The sequence below is a fragment of the Muntiacus reevesi genome, chromosome 10 (assembly GCF_963930625.1).
Source record: "Muntiacus reevesi chromosome 10, mMunRee1.1, whole genome shotgun sequence".
Classification (NCBI taxonomy): domain Eukaryota; kingdom Metazoa; phylum Chordata; class Mammalia; order Artiodactyla; family Cervidae; genus Muntiacus; species Muntiacus reevesi.
In genome coordinates this window covers 74,064,454-74,075,253 of record NC_089258.1, presented here as the reverse complement: position 1 = coordinate 74,075,253, position 10,800 = coordinate 74,064,454, and the positions used below count along the sequence as shown (strand labels likewise).

At 42.8% G+C, this 10,800-nt stretch overlaps 1 protein-coding gene across 1 annotated transcript; it reads left to right on the top strand.

Moving 5' to 3' along the window:
- The first annotated feature begins 67 nt into the window (after window positions 1-67).
- LSM1 (LSM1 homolog, mRNA degradation associated) lies at window positions 68-9,609 on the top strand. Its single transcript, XM_065947269.1, has 4 exons — window positions 68-305; window positions 4,659-4,727; window positions 6,117-6,232; window positions 9,127-9,609. The coding sequence occupies exons 1-4, from the start codon at window positions 260-262 to the stop codon at window positions 9,295-9,297; spliced, it is 402 nt and encodes a 133-aa protein (XP_065803341.1). The 5' UTR covers window positions 68-259; the 3' UTR covers window positions 9,298-9,609.
- The last annotated feature ends 1,191 nt before the right edge of the window (window positions 9,610-10,800 follow it).

Here is a 10,800-nt window from a genome sequence, read left to right as displayed (position 1 = left end):
AAAGGTATCCCGGGGCGGGGGTAACCACATGAACGGTCCCACCTCTTCCTGAGGGCGGGCACGTGATGCCGGAAGTGGGTGGGGCGACATGGCGGCGTTTCCTGCAGGCCCCGGCTACTGAAAGCCGGGGCGGCGGCGTTGGTCCGGGTCCGGGTTCCTGTCCCGGTCCCGCAGAGGTGGCGACCGCGGTAAGGAGGAAAGAGGTGTGGGACGCGCTGGCCCACCGCCGCTATACACTGCAGCTCTGTCTCTACTCAAAATGAACTATATGCCCGGCACCGCCAGCCTCATCGAGGACATCGACAGTGAGTAGCTCATCTCCTCAGAGTGAAAGTCTGGGGTGAGACCCTTCCTCCCAGGAGGGTGCCTCTTAAGGAGGAAGCCGATAGAATGAGGCCGGGCCGGGGGCGGTTTGTTTTTAGTGCAGTTCTGGACGTTCGGCGTTGGCATCCTCCGGAGGATGCCTGAGTCACGGGACACACCGTTTGCCACTTTCTCGCCTACTCCCTGTATCCCCTCTCTCGCAGCTTCCACCGGTCCCCCGGGCAAGCTGTAGAATTCATTTCTGCTTTTCAGGGATGCAGCTGCTGAAGCTCACATGTGAAGGTTACCGTTTCCCCGGTCCATTGTCTCTCACCTGTGGTATTTCGAAATATCAGGTGATTACTGGGTGGATGAATGAGAATTCTTAGAGAAAGGATTCTTGCAGAAACGAAAATAGTAATACAACAGCTACTGCTGCTGCTAAGTCGGTTCAGTCGTGGCCGACTCTGTGCGACCCCAAAGACGGCAGCCCACCAGGCTCCCCCGTCCTTGGGATTCTCCAGGCAAGAACACTGGAGTGGGTTGCCGTTTCCTTTTCCAATGCATGAAAGTGAAAACGGAAAGGAAGTCGCTCAGTCGTGTCCGACTCTTAGCGACCCCATGGACCGCAGCCTACCAGGCTCCTCCATCCATGGGATTTTCCAGGCAAGAGTACTGGAGTGGGGTGCCATTGACTTCTCCGAATACAACATCAGTTGGACTTAATTAGCACTAAACGTAAGGTTTATACTGTGTGGCCGTTTGCAGTCTTTTACCGTTTGGGAGTATTTAGCTTTTCAGACTAGGTAGTGACTTTTCCAGAAAGACTGAGTCACTTCAAACTTACTTTTTTTTTTTTTTCCTTTAGTTTTCTTTTGCTGTTAAGGCCTCCCTTATTCCCAGTCACTATCCTGAAGAAGAGCTCGGTTGTATCAGTTGTCTTTCCTTTTTCCAAACTCTCATCTGTGAGTTACACCTAAAACAACATTTTTAAAGTTGTGCCAATTGTGTGATCTGTCTCATTGACTTGTAATTGCTGCGAAACAGTTACACACAGTTCCAAACAAGTTGAGCAATCTGCAGTTACTGTGTATGTAAAGAGTGAATTTGTGATGAAATCCTCTTGCTATCGTCTGAAATCACTTTTTACATCCAAATTAGTGATTTTGCTACTGAAGGGAATGTAGTGTAGCTTGGATCAAATTTCTGTGTGAATAACCACTGTACAGGCCTGTCTGTAACATGTAATGAAATCTTTAATTCTAGTTGTCTGAGGATGGTGCCCTCACCTCTCTTGTTATGTATCTGAGTTATTTGAGATCCCTAGCACATCCTGTCATTCTACTAAAAATATTTGTTTTTCTCAAGTCTCTAACCTCTATTTTGCAGATTCCAAGCCCCTCCTTTACTGAGTGGTTTCAAATCATTTCATATGCAGCCTTCACTGCAACACACACACAGTTGCATTCTCTCTCCTCAGTCTTTCTGTATTTTCACCCATCCTCTCATCTCAGTTCCTCAGTTCCTCCCTTTCAGTCTGTGTGTTATTTCTCTATCCTTCCAGCTGCTTCTGGAATCCATTAATAGCCTTTTTCTCTCATATCTCTTGCTCCCCCTCATGTACTTGTCTGTCATATTTTTTTCAGTTATATTTCACCATCAAATTCCCATTCCTTTTTTCACATCTGTACCCCCAAACCTCTTAAATCATCTCCCATTTTAACTCTATTTCCTGGCTACCTGGAGTAGACCACCTCTATCACCCTACAATCAGATTTTTTTGTCAACACACTACTGAAACATCTGTCTAATGCATTTTTTCCTCTTTTTGGCACACTGATACCATTATCATATGATTGTTTATTTTCTTGATTTCTGCAGCACTGGTACTTGATTTTCTTATCTCTGTAACAGTTATTGTTTCCTAAAATAGATGGACTCCTAGGTTCCATCTTTGGCTGCTGCTTTCTTTAAATCTCTAAAAGAGTTCCTGGACTTTAATAATGATATCACCTCTTTGTGGACATACTGAAAATTGCTCCGTTCCAGACTTCTTTGGCCTTCCAGTCTTACATCTCCAGTTGCAGCTGACATTTCTGCACAGGTGTCTTGATACCACTTGAAAATCATAACAACAAAACACCTTCCACGGGATCTTGCTTCTTTCACTCCTAACTTTTGGTACATGGTCCTCCCTGACAGGATGACTCAAAATTCCTGCACCATCTTTAACCCATCTCTTCAGCTTCCCACGCACTCACAAACATATCCACATATACAAACGCACTTGGTTGACCAATTCCATCCCTTATAACTGCAGTGTCTTGATCCTCTCATCCTTTCCCTTCTCATCTCTGCCCTGGTTCAGGTCTCTTCTTCATGTCTCAGACTCTGGTCATAACCTCAAAACCATTCTCTCTTTTCTGCCAGTTGAATCTTCAGAGTTGTCTTGTTCCCCATGAAGTCACATCCAAACTCAGCCTGCTCCCAGTACTTTTCTGACTTCATCTCCTATTCCCTTCACACCCTCAACTTTTAGCCACACATTTGGACACACAGCTCCCTTTTCTACTGCCTCAATTACAGATTTCCCTCCTCTTCCCAGACCCTGTCACTCTTCCCAGTCCCTGTCACTTTTCCCATGGCCAAAAATTATCTACCTTTTAAGGTCCATTGGAGAAGGCAATGGCAACCCACTCCAGTACTCTTGCCTGGAAAATCCCATGGACAGAGGATCCTGGTAAGCTACAGTCCATGGGGTCACCAAGAGTTGGACACGACTGAGCGACTTCACTTTCACTTTAAGGTCCAACTCAGATACCTCCAGCTAGATAACAGTTTCTGCCACTCTCATGTAATTAAGATTTGCCCTCTTGTGGTACTTAATTATAGCCAAAAAAAAAGCCTGTAAATTCCTTCAGGAAAGACTCACTGTCTTATTGCACTGTTCTGCATCTTGTTGCTCAGTCACTCAGTGCTGACCAGCTCATTACAACCCCATGGACTATAACACGCCAGGCTTCCCTGTCTTTCACTGTCTCCCAGAGTTTGCTCAAACTCATGTCCATTGTGCTGATAATGCCATCCAACCATCTCATCCTCTCTTGCCCCCTTCTCCTCTTGTGCTCTGTCTTTCCCAGCATCAGGGTCTTTTCCATTGAGTCGGCTCTTTGCGTCAGGTGGCCAAAGTATCAGAGCTTCAGCATCAGTCCTTCCAATGAATATTCAGGGTTAATTTCCTTTAGGATTGACTGGTTTGATGTCCTCTTCAGAATCTTGATCAGTTCTTTGGTGCTCAGCGTTCTTTATGGTCCAAGTTCTGCATGTAGAAAGTACTTTATGCATGGCATTAAAGACAAGTGATTTTTTGCTAGCTATTCTAGTGACTGGCTTACTGTCATTCTTCATTGTCGGCTCAGAGTCACCTCTTCAGAAAGGTTTTCCCTAGCCACCTTCTCTTTTTTTTTTTTTTCCCTATGTTTATTTATTCACTTAGCTACACCAGGTCTTAGTTGCAACACATGGTATCTTTAGTCGCAGCATGCACACTCTTAGTTGTAGCATATGAGATCTTGTTCCTGGGCCCCCTACATTGGGAGTGTGGAGTCTTAGCCACTGGACTACCCGGGAAGTCCCCACCACCCTCTCTTCTATAGCTTCTTCCCCTCCCTTTCTCATATTATTCTGCTATCTTGTTTTTATTCTGCTAGACTAATCACCATAGGTCATTTTTAAAAGTGTGTTTGCTTTTCTCCACCAGGCTTATAAGTTCATGAGGTTGGTGACTCTGAGTCTTATTCTGTACTATATGTCTAGGCCCCAGAACAGCACATAGCCCTCAATACATTCTGTTGAATTTTTGCTCTGATTTTATTATCAGCATCCTCATTTCACGTGTCTTTGGTACTGTTTTTATTTAAAACCGTCTCTGATTCCAGAGTGTGAAATAGAGACTCTCTGTCTAAGTTGAGGGGAAAATAATTTTGGAAAATTAAGATCATAAAGACCACCTAGATTAAATGTCCAAATTGGCAGTTATAGAAACTGACGTGATGCTGACAGGGTTTAACTGTCAAGCACCAGCATCTGGAGCCAGTCCGTTGGGCCCCCTGACTGCGTCCCCAGACCTTCCCCGCTCTGCTGCCCCTCTTAGATTCTTTTCACCACCCATCTTCTCATCTAAACTAGTCCCCAGCTCCTGTGGTCATCCCTCTAGTTTCTCAATGAACTCTGCTTTAAGTGCTCTGTAAGAGGAAGTGGTAAAGCTTAATCTGCTATTAACTCTGTTTTTGTTTCCCTATAAACAGGCTGAAGCTAACAGTTCATTTTTTAAAGATCTCTTTTCCTCTCCCCAGAAAAGCACTTGGTCCTGCTTCGAGATGGAAGGACACTTATAGGCTTTTTGAGAAGCATTGATCAATTTGGTATGTATTACTCATGGACTTATCATGAGTCCATGATGATAAGAGCCATGATGGCTTTTTCCATCCCATACTCTGGATGATAAGAGCTGCCCACTGTATTTTTGTGCTGTTTCGTATTGAAGTTTATCTGCAGCTTTTTTCATGTACCTGGCATGATGAATACTGTTTTAAGTCACTACATCATTGTTTTCTAAATTACAATTAGGTGGTTTGAAAGCTTGTGTTTACAAGCTTATGTTTTATTTCTAAAACTGGTTTCACTACTAGAACATGTGATTACAGTGTTTTGGACTATTTTTTATTTTCCCCATTAGAGGGAGCCAGATGATAGAAATACACTCAGTCCACTGAAAAGGCTGCTCATTTGTACATTGGCTTGGGTGCGACTACTCTTCAAAGCAGTTCCTGCCCTGAAGGTAATCCCTCCCTGTCCAATGAGAAGTGGGTCAGAGGCCTTTCCTGAAGCTTTTTAGGGACCCCCAACATTAAGCTCAGGATTTTATACTTTGGGATACATCAGACTCAAGGTCTTAATCTTGATTCTGTCTCTTGTGTTTTCTAAAGAGACCTTATATTTGCTCCTGTCTTGAGGAACTTCCAGTTCATGTCAACATTTGCTGGACATTAGCTAGGTCAGTGGCTTTGGACCTAAGGAAGAACAACATAATTGAAATATTTATAAGAATCACAGATGATAGTACTGTTTCTTCAAAGACGACCACAGTACCAACTGAAAGAAGAAAAGCAATTATTCTGCACAGGTTGTGGTTCTAAACTTTAAGTCAAATTCATCAGACTACATGAGGGGAAAGTAATGAATACTAAGGTTACTCTCAGATTACCAAATTATAGTCATCTGACAAAGGGAAAAAAACAGATTACTGTTGTATCATAATCCATGAATACCTACATTGGATTAAGTGAATCATCCATACCGAAACAAAGTTAAATCTTTGGTAAATCATCACACATACATACCTGCACAAAGTAGAAAAAAAAATTTCCTTCTATAAGAAAAAAAGATTATTTCTGCAGTTCTTTGGACTTGAGAGTTTTCCAAGTGCCCTATCATATTTTCTTATAGTCATGTTGATATCAGCAATTAACTCATAAGGAATTTAATTTTCTTCATTTATTTCCACCATCCTTCTTGTATTAGTGCAACATAATCCCAAGTACTCTATTTGCAGTTGTTTAAAAATCTCTAAGTGGTGTGTCTGAATGAAATAGGACGAGATGGTTTGAAATTTTAGCCTTTTCCAGAATTAGAAAGTTTGAAAATCATGTTCAGCTAGTCGTTTGTACTCAGGGTAACTGACTGAGTTGTGGGCCTTTACCTGTAGAGTAATTTGCACTAAATGTCTTTGTTTCTTCCCGGTACACTTGTAGCTAACTTAGTGCTGCATCAGACTGTGGAGCGCATTCACGTGGGCAAGAAATACGGTGATATTCCTCGAGGGATTTTTGTGGTCAGAGGAGAAAATGTGGTCCTACTAGGAGAAATAGTAAGTGAAAACTGTTAAGCTGCTATGGCTCTTGATAATCATGCCAGTTAGGTTTCTTTTTGTCTTTCAAGAAGGAAAAAATGTTTTCTACCTTGACCCAGCTTCTCACAGGACACCACCAAATTAGCTTAAGAAAGGGATGTTATAAAAGGAGAGCTCCAAAGAAGAGTCAACTTTGTTTCAGTGCCTCCTGGCATATTAAAGATCTTGATCCCATTAACAGTAAAATGTCATTGATTTTTACCTGGTATCATAAAGAATACTGTCCTACATGGGAGTTTCTTGGCAGTCCAATGGTTAGGACTCCATACTCTCACCCGCAGAGGCCAGGGTTCAATCCCTGGTCAGGGAACTAAGATCCCAGGAGCCGAGTGGTGCAGCCATTATATATATAAAACGCTGTCTCACGTAAATGTGTTCATTAGTAGATTATTCTCATATCTTTAATAGCAAAAAATTGAAGCCTGATACCTAGCAAGAGAAGAATAGTCCAATGAAATACGGCTTACTAACACTGGAGTACTTTGTAGTCATTTAAACAGTGGGCTACACATGGTCTTTCATGACGTAAAGGTAACTGGGTTTGGGGGAAAGGCACATGGCGTGTACAGTATGATATCTGTGTTTTTAAAGGGGGCAGGGGGAAAGAGTGACTAGAAGAAGCCTTTCTTAATTTTCTCAGAATGGACTCAACCTCACTTGGCTTCTTAGCTCCCAGGCAGGGAGGAGGTTCCTATTATCTGTCAGGAAAGCCAGCTGGCAAGTGAAAAGTTAAATCCTCTCAAGTGGTGTTTCTATAGGTGTGAGTGTGTGTGTGTGAACCATTAGAAAACTCCTCCAAAATATATATTAGAACTACTCAGACATTTTTAAAGAAGATAAAACTTGATTTCACAGTTTACATGAAACATTTACTTTAAAAGTGCTTTATTTAATATCTTTGACTTGATCCTGGTGCTTCTGATTATTGCGTTTTCCAGGAAAATCAAACCTTGATTTTATCCTTAAAGTTTTCAGTACCATTTCCCAATCCCTAGCCACATGTTAAGTCAGGTTTACAGAAGTCTTTGGAGAGAAGCGCCTTGGTCTGTAGCTGTTTTTTTGTGTGTGTGGTTGATATAAAGCATCATGGTATGTATCCTGGGATGTGGGGGTCAGGATCGTTGTCTGACTGTACATTCAGAGGGACTGGCCAATCTGAATGGTAGGATGATGGGTGATTATTTTTTCTTTGTTTTTTACTTTTCTGAATGTAACTTTTAGAGAGGAAATGTATTACTTTGCTATCAGGGGAAAGATTCAAGTCACAATACCACACAAACACACTGCTTCAATTGTAGAGGAGAAAACAGCACAGATAGGCTTTCTGTGCCAGTTACACTGGCATAGACACAGCCCTCTGTTGATGTATGTGAAGAGAAGAATTTGTGTTTATTCTTGAAGTGTCATTGTTTCCTGGGAGCCCTTTCGTGGAGAAGAGTACTCTCTTTTTTGTATGTTAACGGTTCAGATTCTGCAGAATTATTTATAGTGGTATTACTAAAGAAATATGGTTTGGGACTGTTTCCACAGTTCTATGAATCGATGGTCTGTTTGAAGACGTTGTGTACCAATTCTAGGAAAACTCAAAACTAGAAACCACTTGCATTCTGTAGACGCACTGTTGTTTGTGAAGTCCCTGGCTTCTACCTCAAGGATAATGAGACACACAGCCTTAAGTAATAAGCTGATTGTTGGGTAACAGCATTGTCATAACCACACGAAAGCTCAGCGCATAACACTGGAAAGTCCAGGAGGTAGGACACGGAGCCAAGAACAGTCTTCCCTTCTGCCGCCCATGGGCTGTGAGGGAAGATCACACTTGATAATATATATTTTGCTGGATGCAGCTAAGTTTTGAGGGCAGGGCTCGCTTATGGAATTTATGTGGCTTTCGCTCTAACCTCTCTGGGAGAGTCCTCCATCTGCGGTGTCACCGCTGTGGCTTCTGAGGCCTTGGCCACCTCTGCAGATTAGCATCCAGCGATAGGCTGGAACGCCTGGAGAGGTGGCGTTTGTGTTGTGTTCCCAGATTTTGTAAGTAAAAGTCAGAGGAGGATGAGAAATGTGAGTACCCTGTCCACAGAGGCTTTCCATGTTACCGCAACACCAAGTGATACCTAGATAAACTTCTTAAGAATAAACAGTCGGTAGATAGATAATTTTATAGCAAAATTCTGCATTATCAAGTTGGTTGTCAGATGTTTTAGGTGTTCAAAAATAAATATATTATCATGTTTTACCATATTAAGTGGGAAATGTAGCCGATATTTGGGAAGAATGTTGGGGCCAAAATGATTTACTAACCCAACTGGTTTGCTGAGGTTTTCTCCAGAAGACTAGTTGTCATGGGGGAGAAAGAAGTCCTGTGTTAACAGAGGGCCCATTGATGGCCTTTGGTTGGAGGCTGGGGGTCAGGGGTGCTACTTTGAACCAATGTTTTTTACTTCTTAGCAAAAAAAAGAACAGCCCCAGAAGTTAGGCTAACTTGGGCCATGTGTAAGTACAAAATTTATTCTAAGCTACCTTGACCTCAGCGACTTCTCTCTTGAACTCCCTGGGGTTGGGGAAGTGCTATAAGAAAAGTAGTTCTTAACTCACGTAGGCTTGACTTCGCACAGACTGAAGCCTTGTTACGCATACCGACACTGATTCCTGTAAATCACACCCGTGTGCTCTGTGGGGCGTCGCCAGCCCCTTCTTCGTACAAGGTTACCTGTGCACAGGTGTCTGTGCCCTGGCACAGGCACGGAAGGTAACTCAAGCCTGATACAGGAATCCGTTTGCCTTTAGATCCATGATGTTTTCTCTTCTTGGTCATGAGGTGAAGTTTTCCAAATCCTCTTGTTTTGTAGGACTTAGAAAAGGAGAGTGACACACCTCTCCAGCAAGTGTCTATTGAAGAAATCTTAGAAGAGCAGAGGGCGGAACAGCAGGCCAAGCTGGAAGCGGAGAAGCTGAAAGTGCAGGCCCTGAAGGACCGAGGCCTGTCCATCCCTCGGGCAGATACTCTCGATGAGTATTAAGTCTTCTGCTCAGAGACTGCTGCTCTCGGGGAGCGGGGCTGTCACCTCACACATGTGATGAGAGGCTAGAGCTTCGAAAAGTCATTCTTATTTTGACTTCGTTCACAGATGCAACATGAAGAAATCATGTCTTGTGTTTTGTTTTTTTCGTTTTAATTACAAAATCATCGTTTAAAGAAACAGTGGCATGGACTCCTCTGACTCATCACTGTGGAGCCAGCAGCTGCTACTTTACATTGCTCTTCTCACCCCAAATGAGTGGCTACAGGGGACAGTCTTCATTTACTTGTAAATAAAACTTGAATCTCAAAATTGCAGTGTTATTTCCCAAGTTTGAGTTGCCTTCAGTGACTAGGCATCATTTAACTTCTCTCAGAGGTATAAGCAGTCCACACACACACACATTGAATTTCCCTTCTGTCTCAATTCCAGCTTGCTCTGGTTTTAATTCATTTATTTGGCTCTACCAGGTCTTCGTTGCTGCATGTGGGACCTGTGGCATATGAACTCTTAGTTGTGGCATGCAGGATCTAGTTCCCTGACCAGGGATGGAACTGGGGCCCCTGCATTGTGTGTGGCGTCTCAGCCGCTGGACCACAAGGGAAGTCACTTTTGAAGGAGAATTTTCATACTAAATATCCTGCAGGTCCTCCCTTATCACCTTGTCTTTTTTTTTTTTCCCCCAATAACAAAAAATGTTCAGGCTCCAGGAGGGCTCTTTGAGTGAGGTTTCACAGTTCTTGGTTACAACAGAAGCCGGTGTTTGAGAAGCAGGAGTGGTAGCAGCCGCGTCACCAGCTGTGTTCCCATAAGATCCACGTGACAACTTCTCTAAATGCTGTTACTTTCATGAGGTTTTTCTGGACATTTGGCTTGAGTCTTGAGCGTCTTATGCTATTATCAAAAAGAAGCACAGATAAAACTGTTTCAGTGACTGATAAGATCTAGGTTCTTCTCCACCCACATGTCTTGGCTGCCAACCCCTGGTGATGCCACCTTTCTGGTGTGATGTTGATCTCGTAAGAGGCTGTACTTTCCAGGAGTCAGTGTTGGCTACTGGACAGTGTGAACTTAGAATTGGGAGACAAATGGGTTAAAACCCAGACTCTCTTCTCTCTGGCACTTGGGTTCAAGCAAGTCAGTCTTCCTCCTTGACTCTGTTTTAACTGTAAAATTATTCCAGATATTTATAGTCTGTTGAGCAGAGACATCTTTTGCAGAGAAGATACTTATATCCAATTCCTATCTTTAAGTTACTTTATAGTATTCAATATACTTCACATTTTATGAGCTCAGGGTTTTGCAATGGTTTGAGTTCAGTGGTTTGCAGATAAATCATTTGACCTTAGCTGTTCATCACTGGCTTGGTTCCAGAGGAGGTAATATGAGAAAAGTTGCACTTAATGATTTATTTTGTGTTTCACCTCTAACCTTACCGCTGAATAGCCTTAATTTCTTATTCCCACATGAAGGGGAAAAACCCATCACCAACTGTGGAAGATG

Excerpts from the sequence above, each read along its gene's own strand:
- LSM1 (XM_065947269.1), top strand. The coding sequence starts at position 260 with ATGAACTATATGCCCGGCACCGCCAGCCTCATCGAGGACATCGACA. Across the intron at positions 306-4,658 it reads CCTCATCGAGGACATCGACA|AAAAGCACTTGGTCCTGCTT; the intron begins GTGAGTAGCTCA and ends TCCTCTCCCCAG. Across the intron at positions 6,233-9,126 it reads TGGTCCTACTAGGAGAAATA|GACTTAGAAAAGGAGAGTGA; the intron begins GTAAGTGAAAAC and ends CTTGTTTTGTAG.